The sequence below is a fragment of the Hibiscus syriacus genome, unplaced genomic scaffold (assembly GCF_006381635.1).
Source record: "Hibiscus syriacus cultivar Baekdansim isolate YM2019G1 unplaced genomic scaffold, ASM638163v2 tig00110332_pilon, whole genome shotgun sequence".
In the NCBI taxonomy this organism is placed as follows: Eukaryota; Viridiplantae; Streptophyta; class Magnoliopsida; order Malvales; family Malvaceae; genus Hibiscus; species Hibiscus syriacus.
Genome location: NW_024062688.1, coordinates 5,482,075 through 5,503,819, shown reverse-complemented (window position 1 = coordinate 5,503,819; position 21,745 = coordinate 5,482,075). Strand labels below are relative to the sequence as shown.

The window sequence follows — 21,745 nt, the reverse complement described above, 5'->3', positions numbered from 1 at the left end:
TATTCATTGTCAAATGATTGAAAATATTTCAATCAATATTATGTACATATATTTGTTCAATTCAGTTATAACGTTCCAGGCATCATCGTAAAATATTATGTTAAAGTGTCATTCGTCAGACTTCACTCTTAAATGGCATGGTACCACTCGCGACCAATTGTCTAAATTTTATTTTTCTCTAAAAAATTAATTATAATATTTTTAAATTCAGTTTAATATTTTTTTACGGTTAAAAAATATTTTTGATATTTATTTTGAATATAAATTTAGTAAATGAAAATGAGTTTTAATTCGAATGAGTTGAAGTTGAAGGGAATCGATCCTAATTGGATTAGAGGATCAAATTGTGAAGTTATGAGAAATTAAAGTTGTGGACTAAATTACAAAGGTGTTAAATTTGTAATGTTGCATGGTAATTAGACCATTAAATAGGATATGACTAGTTATCCATATTAAGTGTCATTTGAACACAATTTTGTTTATTTTCTTAATTAAGGAAAAGACTAAAGTAATGAGCTTAGGGTAAACTTGATAATTAGAGGAAAGAGAAAGGATTAGCAAGTCTTTTTCTTCATTTGGAGTCCTCCATTGCTAGTTTGCTACCAATCTCTACAAGGTTATGGCCATTTCGGATGAATTTTTAGCTTTTTTTCCAAGCTTGTAATTAAATGTGCTCACTCAAAGACTCATTTCTAGGTGACTAATCATAATTCAAATTAATGCAATTTGATTTCAAAACCCTAAATTTAAGAGTTCAAGATAGGCTTTCCAAATCCCAAATTCAAATTCATATATGAAGTCTTTAGGCTAATACCTGTTAGTGTTTCATGGGTATATCTATCTATCTATCTATCTATATATATATATAGAGAGAGAGAGAGAGATCCATGAAGGTTTGGTCTTGATTGACTAAACCAGCAACCTCCTTTGGAGGCACATGATAGAGCACCACTCCTATCAAACGTCCCTTGGCCAAGCTAGCAAGTTTATCGGTCACCTTATTGATCTCCCGATAAATATGATTGATTGTCGTTTCCCAGTTCTTATTCAATATCTCAAGAATCATCTCGACAATCGTACTTCCACTCCTGGTGCTTGACAAACAAGTGATTGCCTCCACTGACATGAAACAATCTGTTTCAACCTCATCTTTCCTGAAACCAAGATTCCAAGCATAAGAGAGTATATCGTATATCGCCCAAAGTCCAACATTTTCCAAGGCGTCAATTGAAACCAAAAATCCAATTACCACTAGCATCCCGCAAGACACCCCCAGCTGCAGCCATGTTCCCAGCTCCTCTTATTGCTCCATCAGCATTAGCTTTCACCCAATTCGGATTTGGCCTATTCCATCTCACCAATGTCCGATACATTGGTCTGCCACCAGGTGTATTAACCACACTAGCAACTCTTTCATTTCTCAGGCGAAGACAGTGAGCCATGATGTCTCCGCGCTCCTTATAATTGTTTTGAAAAACTAAACTGCATCGCCTCTTCCAAATCTTCCAACATATAACTGCAAAAAGAACTGCCCCATCCCTTCCATTAATTGGGAGTCGCCCGTTACCTTTGAGGTTCATCATCAACCATTCATCATGTTGCATAGTGATAAAATCTGAAAACTCACCATTGTGTACAACTCTTCTCCATAAATCAAATGCAAATGGGAATTGACGAAGAGCGTGGGTAATGTCCTCGTCCTCGGTAAGGCATAAAGGACAGCGAGCTGAAACAGTAATATGGTGACGCTGACTTGTTGTGCTTACGTCATAAGTGAATTAGATGATGATATATCATCGAAAATAAATTTAAAATTTCACGATAACAAAATATCTTCTAATTTATTGATGGTGTATAGAGCAATGCATGAAATACTAATCCAAACTTTTTTGTCTTTCTCATCCATAATACTAAAACTTGAAACTTTATTTAAAAGGACATCAAATTCGTTATTTCTCAATTTTTTTAAATGATTGTAATATACAAGTTGTTTAGAACTTTTTTAAATATTGTTTTACACATCTTATAAATACATCTATTCGAACTAAATCTTCTAAAATTAACAATATTTCATTTCATCATGCAATGGCATGTCTGCGGATTATTCCAATATGATACTCATTAAAATCCACAGTAATTTGATTAATAGATTTAGTAACTATCTTTTGAATTAGGATTGAAATTGACCTAAAAAATAATTAAATCATAAAATAATAAACAAATTCCCTATCCGAACCCTATTTTATAAGGTCAAATAGTCCTATTTGTGAAAATTAAGGATGGGTATGGATCAAATTCAGATCGGATTTTGGTTAATCCTATCACACCCGAAAATATATGTCCTCTATTCGAAACTCGATCCGACCCGAGTTTAAGAGTGACTTCACCCGACCTAACTTTTTGATATAAAACCCGAACTTGACCCGAATTTAGAGGTGACTTCACCCGACCCGACTTTTTGATATAAAACCCAAACCCGACCCAAAATAAATATAAAAACATTATCTTTATTAATAAAAATAATGATCTAATTAAAAATAATAATATATAAAGGATTATTATTACAATTATCCCTAAAAATATAAGGTAAATTTAAATTATTTTCGGGTCAAGTACTTTTCCCCTTAAACCACATATCCTCTAAAAATTCTCTATAATACCCGACTCAATCCAAACCCCTAATTTTTTTTTTAAAGAATATGATCCGATTGGGTCGGATCGGGTCCTGTCCCTAGAATGAAAACCACATATTTTGATATTTTCCGAGAAAAGAAAATATGTTTCTATTTCGATCTGTGGACGTGAGATGATACGTTACATTAGGACTATGTTTGAACTAATCTTTCATATGATGCTTGCTGATTTCTTGTGAATCTTTACCGTCCGTATTCCTTCGAAAACTTCTGCAAGCTTCACCGACTCCGATTTCCACTGGGAGTTAGAGTTGTTCCCGTGTTTGGTTTCGAGAGGAAAGCTCGAACCGTCGTCGTCGTCCTTGCCCGATATGAATCTTTGATATCCGTAAGAACTCAACTCGCTGCAAATTTTCTCTACATCTTTGGCAGGTTCATCATCCAGGCTTCTCCATCTCGGTACATCCAAAGAGGTTCCAGATGAACTCTGAGACAGAGTTGCAACCCTCTCACTCCGGCTTCGGAGCATCATACTCGAACTCCAAGCTGAAGGACCATCAACATATGGATCGTCGGTTTTGATTATTGATGAAGCCTGGGTCAAAGGATGACTGCCTTTGCGCCGTATTAGTCTCTGAAGATTCTTGAAGAACTTCTTTTTACCCGAATTGGTTGATTTCGTAGTTGACGACTTCTCAATCGAAGAATCGTCGAGTTCTCGAGTTCCGGAAGCTTGGGAAGAAGACCATCTATCAAAATCGAAATCCATGCTATCCATCCCACTATGTCCCATTCCTTCTGTATGTGCATATTCATGTATTAGCCTTTTGGCTTTCGCCTCTGATTTCGGACTTAGGCTTTGACTTAGATCTCTAGCAACTGGTTCACCAGTAGGGGGTTGATAATTCCTCAGCTCGTATCGCAAACAAGAATTGATCCATCGGAGATACACCAATTCTTCGACATCATCGCATCTATTCGATTTCATCTGTTCGATTTGCTTTGTCAAGTCTTCATTTTCTTGCCTCAAACGGTTGGTCGTTTCATTGATGGCTTTTCTCTGCAACCAAATGCACCCGGAAAAACAAATCCGAAATCAATAATAATATTAGTAACAATGTAAAGGAACAGGATTCACAAGAAATTAATTTAAACTACCTCAGCATCCTCCAAAACAGAATTTGCAAGGATTTGAGTCGATTCCAACTTCCGAGCCAGTTCGGAATTTTCTATCTGCAATCTCGTATTCAATTCCCTCAACTCTTCTACCTCACATTCCAAAACCTTTAGCCTCTGTAACTTCAATTCTATATCCGGATTATTTGTTGGGGCCTCGAGTTCTTGTTCTTGCAATCTAGAAACCCTCTTTTGAAGGTTTATGATATGCTCTTTATTCATCTTAGCCTCATGCTTAAGTTTCTCCTCAAGCACCTTGATTTTAGATCTCGCACTTTCAAGCTCGGCGACGGCTTTTGCATGATCTGCGACTTGGCCCTCTAATAGTTGTTTCTCCGACCGTGAGGACTCGATCTTGAGGCGGAAATGTTTAGCCTCCGTATTGTTTATCTTCAGTCTGTTTCGGAGCTCCGAAACAGCTGTTTCTTGTTCTTTAAGACCATAATATTCGAGCAGCTGGAACTCGAGATTCTGCACCTTTTCCCTAAGCATTCTTACCGTATTTCGTAACTGCTCAATCTTTTGCTCATAACCATCCTTTTCGACGGTTCTAAACGCTCTCAAAGTGTCAAGCTCTGACCTTGGTGTTCCGACTTCCTGCTTCGGAGAAGATCCAACGACGTCGGAAAAGTCGAATTCCTCAACGAGATCATCAAATTGTGTCAAGAAAAACACATCTCCGTCTTGTCTAACGCTCTGGGAATCTATCATTTGTTGCTTCAACACCTCTTCCTGCCGGAGAGAAATCGAAAGATCAAATTCATGAAATCGAATTGATGCAAGCATATAATCAAATTTCGAAAACAAGCAGCATCAGCTCATATTCAATGCCCTAACCACTTGGACACTAAGTTCACAAATGCTATGAAATCAAAATGTTTTAGCACTAATCTTTAACAGCTTACATGGTCTGAAGTTGGTGACGTCTTTAAGGCACGGATACCGCCTCTACTTCGATCGTTCTCACCGGAATCAACCTCTCCGTGACCATCTGCATAATCAAAACAATACCAAAGTTCAACATTCGCAATGTCACAATCGATGATCCATAGTATCAGTCATATATAATCTGATATATCGAAATAGCATCCATTAAGTCAGCACCTGAAACACGATTTAGGGTTTTAAATCGAGAACAAAGAAACCCAGCAAAAGAAAGAGCAACAGCAGCAAATCCAAACTTCACCAAAAGAGGCTTCGAATCTCTCTGTTCTTCATCGTCATCTTCCATCTACATAGTCAAAAACTCAAAATTTATATAGCTAATAATTAATTCTATATGAACAGAGATAAAATTAGCTCGAATTCAAACCCAGAAACTAAAAAAGAAATTAAAATGAAAAATGAAGTAAGGATCGAGAAAAATAATAGAAACTCATTTTTGTAAGAGAAACAGAGAACTTACTATTAAAGGAAGAATCCTCAAGAACATCGAAAGAAAAAAAAAAGCAAGACTTGTTTTGACTTGTCTTAAAGCTTTTCTGCTATGATTTTTTTTTTGGGATTGCTGTCTATAGATCAACACATAGTTCATAAAATAGTTGTTTGTAAATGAAAATATGATGATACTGTATTGCATAAATTACTGTCTGGGGGTTCGAACAAAAAGAAATAAGTGTAAACCATCTTAAACTATCTTAATGGTCACTTTCATTTCACTTTTGTTCAGTTTTGGAAATTGAATTTAAAAAAATAATATTTTGATCGCTTATGCTATGTACATATAAAAGATTTAAAATTCCAAAAGCACCGGTGATCAAAATGATGATTGATATTTTAAAATATCTTAGATTTGAGCACCAAACGTTTATTGTCAAATAATTAAGAGTCTTCAGAACTTATACTACCACATGTAATCATCCTATATTAATAAAAGAAAATTTCCGAAAAAAACATAAGGTAATATATATGACAACGTATTTTTTAATCATTCTGTGATTCAAGTTATAGATTTTTTTATAATATACATTTAGATGTTGTGTATCTATTTTTTAAAAGAATGTTAATCATAAATTTATTATTATTATAATTTAATTTTTAAAGGGAGTTAAAAGGTTCTAAATTAGATTTGTGAAATTTAAGATATTTTTTGTTGAAACATTTATCAGATTTACGTTTAAGAAATTAAAAAAAATTATAAATTTGGAATCTATCCGTCATCAATAACTAGGACGATGATAACCAACAATGACCAACAACATATGACAACATGAGACGCTGATTGAATTTAAAGATTAAATTAATATTATATTTTAATTTTAATTTTAATGATCAAATTAATATTTTATTTAAAATTTAGTAATTAAATTAATATTTCATCAAAATAAAAGTTCAATTTTTTTCAGCGTGTCACGTCACCTGGCATTTAACTTTCAATTATCAAAACGTTATAAAAAGATAATATAAATGATTAAAATGTCATTTTTTAAATCCAGTGACTAAAATGAAACACTTATAAAACTAAAGTCATCATTTCAATAGTTTACCCAATAAACAATGATGGTTGGGTGATTTCTTCTCCCGTCTTTATTACAAGTTTGAAAATTAGGTTGCCAATGATAAAAGACAGAGAGAGAGTCTTGGTCGGTTGGTCGTCATGCGGTGCTTGGTCTATTGAAATAGATCTGAAGTTAAAGTCAAAAAATAAAAAAATAAAACTTGAGAGCTAATGTTTACATGATAATTGAAGCAAGAACCCCAAGTTTTTGCACCTAAAAGCAGTAACTCAACAAAGCTGGGTTTCAAATTTCAGACTAATCCCCATGCTGAATAGCTCCTGGCACAATAGCTTAGCACCATATGGAACATTAACCACGACGATGTCGTCTCCGGACTGGTAAACCCGGCAGTAGGGCCCCCTGATTTTTCAGCCGCCAGCTACTGCCCGTTCGATATCGTTCGCGGTGTTTTTGCAATTCTGGCATACATGCATCTGGGATGAATCGCTGAGCGTGAAGAAGCGCTCACGCAAGTTGGCTGAGGCGCCATGAGCAATCAGGCAGTCACGTTCCATCTCACCAAATTTGATCCCGCCATAACGTTTCCGGTCAGCAACTGGCTGCCATGTAAGTGGGTGCACTGGTCCGGTGTTGCGAAATTTTACTTTGTCTTCCGACATGTGGACGAGGCGCTGGTAGAATGTTGGACCCATGAATATGAGTGAATGAACCATCTCGCCTGTACGACCATTGTAAACTCTCTCATTTCCCCATCTTGAAAATCCAGCCCTGTGACAGATATTCACCAAAGAAGACACAGCCATCATTGCAAGTAACACTAATTATAAGAACAAAGAATCCAATAATAATAACCGACAACAGAAAAGCACAACTTAGATATAACTGGTAAAAACAGCAAACCGAGCTCCAACAATATATCGGCTATAGCATATGTATAAACAAAGTGTGAAAAACATCATCCAATGCTCAGTGGGAAAAAGGGTCCACCTAAACAATTCTGGAACGGCTCATCTAAGATTTCAATAGTGAAACATGATCAATGCACAGTGAACATGCGGGTCAACTTGTTCAGGATTATCCATTACCTGTGAAGCTGTTCTGTGATGGCATCCATGGAGAGAGTGAGTGGAGAAAGGGGTTGCATATTTCATTGACCCACCGCAGGCAATCCCCTTTCCCAAAGCAGTCTCCAAGAGTTGACCCGGAGTTTGTCTTGTAGGAAATGCATGTGGGTTAATTACTATATCGGGAACTATTCCTTGAGTCGTGAACGGAAAGTTCTCGTGAGACTCCAGAAAACCAAGGACACCCTTTTTCCCATGCATGCTTGAGAACTTGTCTCCCAGACAGGGATAACGAACCTGAAAAATATATCAGAAAGGCAACCGATGAACGTCTAAAAGACTCGAATGCAGCAGATGCTATCTTGTGGAAAAAAATATGCTTAACACATCTCTTCCATTCACACACACACGAGTCAGTAATATTACCTGTCTCAGAGATACTACAGCAAAATTTTTACCATCATCATTTGAAGATAGAACAACTTTCTGAACCATACCTCTTTCGGTGTGCTTCAGTTTTACACCATGATCAGCTCCAGATTCGGCAAACCTCCCGATGACAATTCCACCAGACTGCAAGCTGTCACCAATATAAAGAAAACCGTCATCATCAAGGCTGTCCACACGTCCAATCTTACTTTCTATTTTTCCAAATTTTACAATATCTTCTGGTTTCTGCCTCCTCTCCTGAATTTCCGTGTTCTCTACTTCTGCTTTGTAACTTCTTACATGTTCGGTACGGAACATTCCACGCTCTATAGAAGCTCGGTTTATTACCATGGAATCCTCTTGATTGTATCCAAGACGAACATTGACTGCCACAATGGCATTCTGGCCGTTGTACAATTCTGGCTTTGGTTGCATTCTATTCTGACCTAGGGGATATCCTGATTTCCGAGACAATCAGCTGTCATTGTCTGAAAGAGTGGTCTTTGGGGATAATACATTCGGTGAGACAAAGTGTCAACCCTGATGTTTGGGTTTGTTGTAGAAAACCCAATGGCTTGTTGAGAATGTTTTGTGCCTGGTACAGAACTCTCCTCGAATGATCATGATTTGCGAATGGAATGGTCCCACAGCTTAAACTCAAAAGAAACGACATGTCAAGCTCGCAGTGCGTATACTTAACAGGTTGCGCCACCTCAACATCTGCAAAGAGGTACTTGATATCCCATGCTGTATGACAGTCCTCTTCTTCTTCGGCTGCAATTAGCTCAACTATCCCCTGGTCTAATAGGGACTGGAAGGTGTAATTATCTTTCCCCTTAAATGATTTTAGTTTGAAGAGATTCTCGACAACTAAAAGAGGCCGCATAATCCTCCCAGCATCTGAAAAGATGCGCACCTCTCCTTTATGCTCATCTCTTTTAACTTCCACCTACAAGTTAAAAATCATTACAAGAAAAGATGAGACCACTAATAAACCATAGGTGGTTAAAATTCTCCGAAACTCACCCAAGACGTACAACCTTAATAAAAACAAATTTTAGTTTAATAGTTCAAGTGGTTATCCTAGAAGCACACAACAAGAGAGGCATATAGAATTTAAAAAACTGAACAAGTTCAAAATCTAAGCATTCTATGTAATAAGATGGGGACCACCTGAAAAGGCAATTCTTTCCTACGTCGGTTTCTTCGAAGCTCAGCGGCAAAGGAAAGGGAATCTTCACAAACACCAACCCATTCCCCATTCAGAAAAACCTTATATTTCCCATCAACTGAGCTCGATGTATCGTTAACCACTTTCTCCATTCCAGAATCAAACAACTTATCAACTATGGGTTCCATTAAGTTCGTACTCACGAGTGCTGTGGAAGCCAGGTTTTTCACAAGCCCGCAATTTTCACCATCTGTAGTCGAGAGGAAGCAAACCTTTCCCCAATGAGATGGATGTCTGCATTAGAAAATTATATCGGAACCAAACAAACATTATAGCTGACAAACAACTCAACAAAACCAAATGTTCAAAAGATGAATCATTAATTTCATATTTCAAACCCTAATATATATATATATAAACAAGCTGATGTGGATGCCTTTATTGGAAAGCAATATCGGAGAAGGAAGGCAATAAATATATAGAGGGCAGAAATTAGAGTTTTATTTGTTTCCTCTATTACATTACGTTTTTACTTCCTTTATAACTTTAGTCTTGCCAGTCAAGATAGAAAACTACAGTGTTTTTATGTGGTATAATGACATCGAGATCAAATATAAGAAGTGATATACAGTGCGCAGCGATTCATTACCACACAATTGAACAAATCAAAAGCTACTAAACTCATTTTATCGGTATCACAAAGATATGAATATAGAAAAACTTTCATTGATTCAAGATAGATCCCCATAAGGCACAACAAATATTGAATATTTGAAGCAACAGATTACTAGAAATGATAGTCTTGATCAAACTTACGGGTATCTTGCATCTCCAACCTTTCCAGTGTATGAGACCTGCTGACGTGTTTTCCTCAAATCAATCATCGTCTGCAATGGATTTGCTCGTCCCAGATTCGCCACTACACCTGAAACTCTTTCCATCCTTTTAAGGATGAGACCATGCTCCAGTAGAGAATGCTCTAGAGAGCCCATTTGTAACTATGGAAGCATCCAGATAATGCTCAATTGGACAAACAGTACGGTCTGCATAAAGATCTCTCTGAAGTGATTTTGACATTCGCCTTCTTGCATGTGCAATGTGAACTTTCAGTTCACGCTGAAGCAACTCATCAGCCATCTCTAACCTCTTGTTCCGGAGATCATCTCTGTTGTCACTTTCTAAGACCATTGTGAGCTTGCAAAAGACACTTAACCATGTAGCCCAAGAAGCGAGCCTTTTGCTTGAAATCCTGCAGAGAGGGAAACATATACCTTCTAAGGCACTCTTCCGCACCTTCTTCAGCAGGAAATCTGGTTTCCTTGCGTAATTTGTCCAAATGTTTCAGAGCATTTTTTCCTTCACGAAAATTACGACGTTTCCAATCAGCATCTTGAATTGAGACAAACAATATGTTTGATATACCGGAGTCATAACTTCCATAACCAATCAGATCTACAACTTCTTTGTCTGATACTACACCGAGGGCAAAAAACAAAATCCACACAGGAATCTCAATCGACAAGAAATAAATGGTCAGGATTTTCTCTCCCTCCTGGATATGTTCAATTTTAGAATTCTCCACTAGTCTAATAATCAACCTATTTCTCTTCACCTCTGACCTGTAAGCAACTGTCCAACCCTGTACGTTCGAAATCCATAGTCTCTTCAAAGAAATTGCTCTTGTGCGATGAATATCTATAATTAAACATTGGAAAAACATCATATACATCATAAAGACAATACCTAAAATGCATTCAGCTCTATAAATGAAACGCTTAAGCACATTCAAGTCCTGTCCAGCTACCATGGAGTATGGACAACAAATAACAGGTCAAGCGAAATGACAGACATACCTTCTCTGAACCCTTTATCAGAAAATAGCCTCCATAGTCAAAATCGCAATTGGCCTTTTCAACCTCATTCAACCAACACAGGTTAGATCTTACCATCACAGGGATCCTCCCAATTAGAATCTCCCTGTTATCTCGATAGGCAACCTCCTCCTCAACCATTTCTTCTTGTCCGGTTTTAAATTTGTCACTCTTCACACTTTTTGCTGTGTATACCTAATACATTACCAGGATACAAACATATGACATTTCAACTTAGGTCGATGAAAACTATCATTTAAGAAATGAAGATAACAATAACAGCTATTATGATCCATGTCAACAATTATCACATCAAACATTGATAAGATCATAAGAAAGCTATTCACCCACCTCAAGATCAACATGAACCTTCACCCTCGAAGAATATGTCATATTTTGAAGGCGTGCATGCCTAGGGAGCATGTTGAGCTCCTTGCCGCCGGAGACAGTCCAAAACGTCGGCCTATCGACGGTTACTTTCCCGAACCGGACTCTAGCATGGCGCCAGTCACCTTCTCCCTTCTTGGAGTCATACCCGGAATGAATAACGAATTCTTTGAAGGAGCCCAAAACGTTTTGTACTCTTTGATTGTTTCGAAGTGAAAAAATGTAGTGCTTTTTATAGGGATAAATAGTAGGGTAAATTACATGATGATCACTTAACTAATTATGTTGAATTTTTTTCGCATAATAACAAAATCAACCCCCAATATTTGTACAAACTATTATTTTGACATTTATTTTTCCCCCAACATTTCAATTTTGAGTTAAAATATCCCTTCTTAAAAAAAATTGTTAATTGACTAATGATTAATTTATATTTCTGCCGTTAAATCTTTACCTGTATTTAATCATCGAGTGACATATACATACTTATTAGCTCTCAAATATTCAACACATTTCGAAGATGACATCTAATGAGAGAAAATCTCCTTTAGATGTAGTAAGTGAATCAGGGTTCACATATTAGAAATTTCATCTTCTCGAATATAACTTTAATTATTATAAAATATATGTTTTTAAAATTGAAATATATATATATGAGTCAATAATAAATTTAAACTAAACCTTGAAGTTATTCGATTCAAAGATACATCTAAACAGAATCATTTTAAATAATCGAAATTTTAATATATTCTTTAGAATAGCTATATATATCCTCTAAGTTTATCTATAGTATTTTTAGTTCTATTAACTCCGTGGATCAATTCCTAGTCCAATTAGTAGAGTCGTCTCGAACATTTTAGCGAAAATTAAAAAATAGATCATTATAAAACGAAAGTATATTTTATTAATTTGACCAATGAATTTAATATTATATTTAATCAATCATATAAAATTGATTAAATTTTGACGAACATTATTTTTATTATTTTGTTAAGAAAACATCTTAAATACAATTAAGAATATAAAAAATCGAATGTGTATGAATTATGATATGGAACTTTAATTTTGAATACTAACTTAAAAATAAAGAATAGCCTATTAATTTACTATTAAAATGATATTAAGGAAGACTAAGAGTTAAAGAATATTTGGTAAATTAGATAATGAGATTTGTAAGAAAAAAAGACAAATATGATTGGATTTAATTCAAAATTAAGCGAATTACCGAGAGATGGAGAAATGTATAAGAAATTTTATGAAATTAAAAAAATTAGAGACCTCAATTATAAAGGTAGAAAGTGATATTGAGAAAATTTAAGTGCCTCAATTATAAAAGTAAAAAATGAGATTCGAAAAATTAGAGGCTTCAGTTGTCAAGATAAAGAGTGACATTGAAAAATAAGAACCCTGAGTAATCGCTCAAGGCGTTCTCCTAAAAGCGAGCCCTGCCGATTAGAATATTAAATTGTTATTCAAGTCACTCGATTATGTATTTGTTAATATATATGCTACTTTTCTAAAATTAAAATTTTAATACTCAAATTAACTATTACTTCAAATATGTTATCGGTCATTAAAAATAAAACGCATGTCTAATTGGTTTGGACATAATAATTTTAGTTATAAAAATTTATAAAATCTATCACTTTTGTCCTAATTTAAATTAATTTAATAAATTTAATCTTTTATATTTAAAAATTTTATTAGTTTAATCTTTTTTTGATATTGTAAGTCAAATGAATTTGTGAGATCAAAGCAATTGTTGGATTAATGTCATTGATTGACGCGTGATTTTATGTAGAGGTGAATTTCTAAAATCTTAAGGGGGTAAACTTATAAAATTTTAAGGAAGACGGAAACATTTTATCGATAGGAAATATAAAAAAATATCTAAAATATATGATAATTTAAAATTTTTAGTACTCAATCCCTCATTATGTCCCTGAGTCCATTATTTCATAAAATAAAGATAAATTATTTCAAAACTGTTGTTATGCTAAGAATGTAACAGGAAAAGTGGTATAATATTTTTGGGGGAAAGTAAGTAATTTAGAAGAATACATACAAAACTAATAAAATTCTTAAATATAAAATGTTACATTTATTAAGTTATTTTGAATTAAAACTAAATTATTAGAATGCATGAGTTTTTAGGACTAAGATTATAGTATACCAAACCACACCATTATTAATCTATCTAATATTTAATGGTAAGTGACATATTTACAATATATTTTAATTAAATGATTAAATTATACATTTTTTAAAATAATTAATTTATTACCAAATATATAATATTTAGGGTAAAGTATACGAATAGTCTCTTAATTATATGATATTGTTTTGTTAAGTCTCTCGAATATTAAAAGCTACAAAATGATTATCTAACTATAAGAATTATTTTATTGAAGCATTCTACCATTAAAAGTTATAAAATGATTATTCGACTATTTATACCCTAATGTTTATTACTAAATATATATTTTTATAAATATAGAGTAAATACAATATAATATATATTTAAATACTCTAAATCATTTGATAATAAACGTTCATATCTCACATGTTCGAACCTAAATTTGTAAATAAGAACAACAAATTTCTTAACCACTTGAAAATATCTTACACGTTAAAAAATTATTAAAATGTTCTTAATTTAATTGCTGAGGTGGCAAAGATAGTGACTAAAACTAGAGGTGAGCCTTCGATTGAGTCAGAGTCCAAAAATTTTGATTTATTCGAGTTGACGAGTCCTATTTCACAACTCGGAGTTGACTTGATTTTTTTAAGTCGAGTCAAATCGAATCAAATTTTCGAGTTTATGTTTAAATTTAATTATATATATTTATAATATTATGATATTATTTGATTTCAATTTAAATAGTTTTTTATGATCATATACAATATGTGTATATATATATATATATAACAATCCATTCCTCAGTGATTTTTGATAAAAGAAATACAATATAATATACAAAAGATGAAATCAATTAGAATATGTACTGTTAAGAGGCTTTGATTTATGATGTTTGGTTCTCTGTCTTGTGTTCTCCAGACAAAAGGCGAAGATGTGAAAATTAAAAGGGATGATCTTGCAAGAGCATTGATGGTATGCAATTCTTCTGTTGAAAATTCTCTCTTTAAAGGTTATGCATTTAGTTTCTTGTCCAAAATAGGGTTATCCATTGTTAAGAATGTTGTTTTGCACTTTTGACTTGCAGTAGAAAATAAAACACTACCAAAATTCTGAAGTTGTCTTGCAGTTATTGATACTAGTTGATTTCCGGACATGGACCTATGATTATGAGGAAAGATGCATTGCTATATTCACTTTGCTTTACCTTATATGCATTGTATACCACTGTACTTTATCTTTGCCTTTTCTGCTTCTGTTCACTTTTGCTGATTCCAAAATGTCAGCAAAGGTCAGTGCAGATGAATTATTTTTCTGTTTGAAAATTTTTCGCTGATCATAATCTTTCGTTTCTGGCTATAGGAGTGTCTCTTAAAATGTCTAATCTGTTGAACTTTAAGTATGCTTGTTTGCAGCTTGATTCTTTGAGGTATCTCAGTGATTGCACGGTGAAGTATGAAGTAGACAGAATGGCAAAACATGTTAAAGCTATTTGGTCTTCATTAAAAGAAGTAATATTTACTACACTTGAGAGTGATTTATCTTTTACTCCAGAATCTCTTGAAGGTCTAGATCTTCCTGAAAATGAAATTGCCGCAGAGGCTCCAAGTCTTTTACAGAAGCTTATTGTGCAAAATACCAAATTGTCTTTGGATTTAATTGTTGGTGATGAAGACATAAACATGATTTTCAATATGGTATCTAGTTATAAGAATTACTACGAAATTCCTTCAGAAATCAAGCGGGAGACTACATGCAGTAGGTCGTATCCTCTCTACTACTGCCAAGGCTTTACAAGTGTCATGCAATAGAGTTTTTGAATGTTTCTTCAGCCGATTGATGGATATTCTGGGACTTTCTGCTAGAATCTCATCTGGACAATCAGATTCAGATGAAAGTACTTTGGTTTCCAAAAGATGTAATCATGGAGCTCTCTATCTTAGCATTGAGCACCTTTCTGCATGCAGAGATTTGATTGGTAGTTCTGAAACAATCCTAGCTGCTTCTCATACAGAAGAAATAAAGAAGCATTTGCTTCAATGCTTTTCTCCACCACTTTCTATGACCTTCTGTTCTGCCTTCCTTTCCAGTGGCAAATATACTCATGATGCTGATATGTACTTTGGAGGTGAATTCTTTTGTCTTACAATGATGTAGATATGGTATCTGTGCTTATCTTCAGTCTTCACGACAGGCTTGCATACCTATTTTATAGGTGCCTCTGTTGTAATTGTTCATATTGCATTTTCTTGATCCCGTCAATATTTTTGCCCATGGTTTTAGTAAAAGCCACTGACTATGGTATTGTGATAGAAGTATAAATGAATAATCATGTATCTAAAGCTTGATTTTACTGAACTTGGTTCTGTCCACTTCAGTTACTCTGACTCTTTCTCACACATGTATTTAGAGACTAGAAGAATTTTATGTTTTTTATCGTATGATTTAATTTGTACTATCTATAATGTTTTGCAATGCCTGGTTGAAATTTTCTGGTTCAAGTCCACCTTTCAGCTCCCTTTCCATTTTGTTTTGTTTTGCAACGGTTGTCTGTGTAAAACCAATATCAAAACCATTGATTTGTTTTGTCTTGTTTTTGTTTCGGTTTACACGCAGTAAAGGGATTGCTAGTTTTGGCAACCTTCCCTGGAGGCTATTTGCTGATATCAAAAACTGTGTTTGAGAAGATTTTAGTGACATTTGTATCACTTGTCAATGTGGATCATGGCAAGATATTATTGTGTAGATTGGTACCGAAAGCCCTAATGCAGATTGGCTCATTTATTGGAAGATACCATGACTCATAAAAGGAACCAAGCTATTGGGCATAGTTGTTGAAAAAATTGTTTCCTTGGCTTCTGCGGGTGATATTAGTATTCCATTTCACTGGAAGCACTCTCAGACATTGGCACAAGTGAACGGTGTTATATGCTGAAAGTTGTTCAAGGGTTGGAAAAAGCTATATATGCCAATCTAAATGAGGTTACGTATGTATGAGAATTTTTTTATAGATGGTTTTCTGGTAATAGTTAAATAGTTCACGACTTTTCAGTGTGCTTAACATGACTCAACTCTACTGAAACATATTAATAAGACTTCCCTGATTGTTTTTCAATGGGAATTTTTTCCCTTCTATAATTTAGTGTTGCCTTCTGTTTGCTTAGGTCCAACGAATTCAGCAGAAATTGTAACTCACCTTTTGAGATGCTATTCTGATAAGGTGATTCCATGGTATATAACTCTACCTTAATTTCTTGCTCTTACTTATTTATTTATTTATTTTTGGGTTGGAGGTTGGAAAATGGTTCCTTGTTCCTCATCCCTCCCTCCCTTCTTTTGGGTACAAAATAATTATTGGCATGGATGCAGGATACGATGTGCAAAGGGTTTTGAAGAAGCTCTATTGCAATTTGCTATTAACATTTGGAACCAAATTGGGAGTAGTATGGTCTTCAATGTTAATCAAACCAACGAAAGAGTAAGCTTTTTCAAGTGTGTATGAACTTTGCATCAGTCCTTGGGGATTATTATGAGGCGCTAATATTTTATTTTTAACTTTTTATTTAAGGGAGTTCTTGAAGCAATGAAACTTGCTGTTGCAAGTTATTCAGAGGAAAAGCAAAACATAATTGTTGAAAAGAGCTACAATATACTTTTATCAACCATTTCTTCTCCATCGAGGAGCTGTTCCAGCAAGAAAGGTTTCAAATTACTGAAGGACATAATAGTTCCGGTAGAGATGAATGGGTTCTTTCACTTTTTGCTGCAGTGATTATAGCAGTGTATCCTCAAACCTGCATTCCAAATGCGAGAGTGGTAGTTTCTTTGTTCATGACAACCCTTCTCAACGGTAATGTTGTAGCAGCCCAAGTGTTGGGCACTATGGTTAACAAATTGGATCTAAAGTCCACTGGAGGACAAACTTCAAGCGATTGTACCTTGGAGGAAGCAATATATATAATTCTTAAGTCAAGTTTATGGATTTTCCAAAAGAATAGCTCCTCTAATATTCAAGCCAAAATCATCGATGTCCATGAAACAGGTTTAAATAATTTATGTAACGGTGTTGGAAGTTGTACCTCCCTTCAAATCCATGCTATTGTGGGACTTGCATGGATTGGAAAAGGTTTACTTATGCGGGGCCATGAAAAAGTTAAGTACATGGCTATGATCTTTTTACGGTGCTTACAGTCAAGTGGAAGAGCTGATATCTCTAATCAAGAAAAGGATGTCTCAGAAAACAATTATGAGCTTGATTTGCATTATTCTGTGATGAATAGTGCAGCAGATGCATTTCAGATCCTTATGGGTGAATCTGAACAGTGTCTGAGTAGGGAATTCTATGCAGTAATACGTCCTCTCTATAAGCAACGATTTTTCTCAACAATAATGCCCCTTTTGCAATCACTAGTTATGAAATTGGAACCACTCTCAAGGGAAAGATGATCTTTCTTCATTAATGTTTTTGTATGTTTTGTCTGTGTATATATATGGTATCCATTTTCAATTTGCCCAGGTTAGTACATGCTTGAATGATTTATGCCTACTAAATTATAAATTATGAAGTTGAATCCGATTGTAATTGCCTATCATTCTTTCTCAACATTTTTACGACAGATCCAGTCTGTGATACAGCTTAAATTTCATTACTTAGCTGCTTTGTCACATCATAACCACATCTGCATCCATTTCAATCTTCTTTAAATATTTAAATATTTCGATTGATTTCTCAACCTGCAATGTGATTTCTATATATTACTTTTCCGTGTCCTGTCAAAAACCCGATGCGGCAACATATATAATCTATACTGTTACTTCCCTAGATGTATTTTGGAGAACGTTTGAAATGCTTGAAAGAAATATATCTTCTGTTCTTAGGTGTTTCACAAAGGCTTGGTAGCCTATAACTGCAAACCCATCAAAACTATTAGATTACGATTTTACATTTAAAGCAAGTATCTACTCGAGTTTCGTAGTAATGTTTTACAAATATTGTGTATGCATGCAGACCAAGAAGCTGCTTCAGATAGTGGACATACGATCGTCAATTGCCTCATCGATCTTATTCAATACCCTCATAAGATGGTAATAAAAGATCTTTTCAAAGAAAACAGATATATGTTTATCTATCTTGTGCTCCTTAGTACGCATTGTATTCTATGGAATGATATTCAGAATGAGAAGAAATAGGTGGACTATCGATATTTGCAATGCCATTGTATATAATTTTCTTTCATCTACCTTGAAATTTTCTTTTCCAATTCTATTTCCATTTAATGCATATAATACGATGTATACTGTTGGTTTTGAAAATTTTTTTTCTTCTCAGCGTCTTAAGCTTGTTCTTGAGACAGATCTGCAGTGTCTTATTGCTGTTTCTAGACTATCCCATTCAAGGATTTATTCGATGAGAACACAGACAAGAATCAGACCATTCATCCTTTGTATTTGCATTTAAATTCGTAACTTTGTTGTTTATCAGGTACTAAGAGCTGTAATAAAGGCTCTCGATGATCCCAAGAGAGCCGTTCGTCGAGAAGCCGTCCGATGCAGGCAAGCATGGTCAGTGTGCTAGGGTTGTATTTTCTTTCACTCTGCTCAACTTTTCACTTTTACTATTTGAAGTTCATCACTATTGTTTTCTTATTTATGAAAAAACAGGGCATCAATTGCATAAAGTAGGCTACATTTCTAATTTCTTCCATGGCTAGCGAAGTACAGTAAATGTTGCTATATATTATTTGTGATGATTAGGCATAGTTTTAAAGAACTTTTAACATTACTGTTCAGTGGTAATTATTTTGAAAGTGTAGAGCTGTAAGTGAATCAAGCTTAACCAAATAGACTTTTGTTCATGTTTGTTTATTTTCAAGCATGTTTGTTTTTTTAATATTCTGGTTGATTATAAAGTAGTACCTCTACAAAATCTTTCTTAATCATAACTCACACAACCTACAGACACATTTGTTCAAACTCAACCCATGACGGTACTTTTATAGCTTGAAAGACACATGCCTATGGTGAAAATCATGTAGCTCCCACTAATTTGAAATTTAATTTTAAAAAAATATATGAATTTACCGGCCGTAACACTTAAATGTTAGAAAAAACATATGAAATTGTCAAGTTTTAAAACGTATATATGTAAATTTACTTGTAATCGATTTTTTTTAATTAATATAAGGGTGAGTATAAAGTAATATTTATTCGAGTATCTTTATCAATAAAGATCAGACCTTTTGTTGATGATTAGGGGTTTTGAAATAACATAAATGTCTACAAGTGCTTTAATTATATCAAAGTATTGGATTTAATATTTTCAAAAACAAAGGGACGTCTCTAGAAATATTAATGGTAAAACACATGAAGTCATTATGTTAAAATATTTTTTTGGTCATCGAATTTTTAAATATTATAAAATAATTATTAAACTTATTGAATTGTTATATAATGTTCCCTACAATCTTATAAATCATAATAAATTTGATAAATTTAATAATTATTTTATAATAATTTGATGAATTTAATAATTATTTTATAATATTTTATTGATAATTTTATAATATTTCAAAGTTATTAATAAAAAATATTTTTACATAGCTCATTGTAATTTATCCAAAATTTAAAGGTAGAGAATCCATTGAGTGACGTAAGAAATAAAATGAAATGTTATTCTTCTTAAAGATTTTAAATTTTAGCAGTTACCCTCACGTTTATTTAAACTTTAGAAAAAGAAAGTCACATGATGACAGCTCCAACTCCTTGACACATGCTAAGTGGGTCCCACTCACCCTTTTAAAAGATATTAATTATATTAATCAAAAGATATTTCTTTTTGAACGTTAAAAGAAAATAACAAAATCAGATTTTTTATTCGATCTTTTACCCAAATATTATTCATCTAAATGATTGGATAAATAGTAATCAAATTTAAATAATATAATTGAAGGATTACATTTATAATTATATTAAACTAAATTAAATTAAAAATATAAATAATAAAATCGATTGTGTAATCATACTAATTTCATTAATTATCCTATTAATTTATCAATAAAATATTAGCAAAAGATGAATTGATTAATATTATTTAAGTAATTAAATAATTGATTTGATTTGAATAAAAAATCTCATCTAATTGTACTTTGGATAGATCTAATGCTTATTTTCTTAAATAACTTAAATTTGAAAAAATTGATAAATTTAAATGGAAAATATTGCAATAATTAGGATAAAATTTATAAGTTTCATCCATAGGACCATAAGCTCAATAACTAAAATTAAAAGGGTGGGTTTTAAGTAAGGGCAATTAAAGGCTCCATGGAGGCAATTGATGTGTTGGCCGACATAACTGTTACCCTTTTACGTGACAGCTGCCTCCATTATGGTTAGCTACACCTTAACCTTGTTGCTTTGTCTCACGTTCATTTTCGATATTATAGATCTAATTTTAAATATATTATTAAATTAAATTATTAGTAAAAATAATATTATTTTTTAGATTTAAATTCAAATAATTATGTTATAAAATATTATTAATTACGTTTATAAAATACGTATATATTGTTAATAATTAAAAAAATTCAAAATATTATCTTGCATCACCTCAAACAACTAAAAATATATATTAATAGAATTTTTAATATTGTTTTTTATATTTACTAGATGTGAAATATTTGTTGACTTACAATTTTATTAAATAGTTACGTTATATGTAATATTTATACGTTGAAAATGGATCATTTAATGTAAATAAATTTGTAATTTAATTGATATCAAAATACATATTTTTTATAATATTGTAAAACTAACTAGAACATTACTTAAGTCTCCATGTTGCAATTTTTTTAGAAAAATAATTTAATTTTTGAATCATTAAAATTTCCCAATATGCATTCCGGTTATAGTGAATGAATGTGTGGGTACATTATATTAAATGAACAACTTAAAATTGAAAACCTTGAAAAAATATAAATATCTTCACCTATCCTATTAAAAATGATAATAAATATCATAATTATTATATTAATATGGTATTATTAATCTCTCCATTATATATATATATATATATAAATAATATTTTAATAAATAATATATTAACTAAATTAATTAATTTTAGAACACTTGATTAACAAAATCTTGTTTCAGTATATGTGTCTAACTTTAATTAATTTACATATAAAATTATTCGAATTTAAAGTATTTGGAAAGGACAAAGTAATAGAAGTATATACTGTTCATTGGATAAAATTCTATAATTTTTTAGAATTACTTGGAGATTAAATATTTTAAATAAGTGCAATCAAAGTTGATAGAAATTACAATATAAATCGATTATTATGATGATAATCGAAAAATTACTCAAATCAATTTAGACAAAGATGAGGCTTAAATTATAATAAATTTAGAAGAAGAAAC

General features: G+C 32.9%; 1 protein-coding gene, 1 long non-coding RNA gene and 2 pseudogenes across 2 annotated transcripts; 2 read left to right on the top strand and 2 right to left on the bottom strand.

The window, feature by feature from the left end:
- Positions 1 to 2,739: 2,739 nt before the first annotated feature.
- LOC120119533 (protein CHUP1, chloroplastic-like) lies at positions 2,740 to 5,256 on the bottom strand. The gene is made up of 5 exons (XM_039139344.1): positions 5,215 to 5,256; positions 4,914 to 5,040; positions 4,715 to 4,800; positions 3,792 to 4,541; positions 2,740 to 3,693 (listed from the first exon to the last, which is right to left on the bottom strand). Exons 1-5 carry the CDS (start codon positions 5,239 to 5,241, stop codon positions 2,845 to 2,847), a joined length of 1,839 nt encoding a protein of 612 aa, XP_038995275.1. The 5' UTR covers positions 5,242 to 5,256; the 3' UTR covers positions 2,740 to 2,844.
- A 1,270-nt stretch (positions 5,257 to 6,526) lies between these two features.
- Positions 6,527 to 11,326, bottom strand: LOC120119532 (annotated as a pseudogene).
- Positions 11,302 to 17,773, top strand: LOC120120001 (annotated as a pseudogene).
- A 1,032-nt stretch (positions 17,774 to 18,805) lies between these two features.
- Positions 18,806 to 19,090, top strand: LOC120119928. Its single transcript, XR_005515869.1, has 2 exons — positions 18,806 to 18,889; positions 18,989 to 19,090. It is a non-coding gene; the product is annotated as an uncharacterized LOC120119928 (long non-coding RNA).
- The last annotated feature ends 2,655 nt before the right edge of the window (positions 19,091 to 21,745 follow it).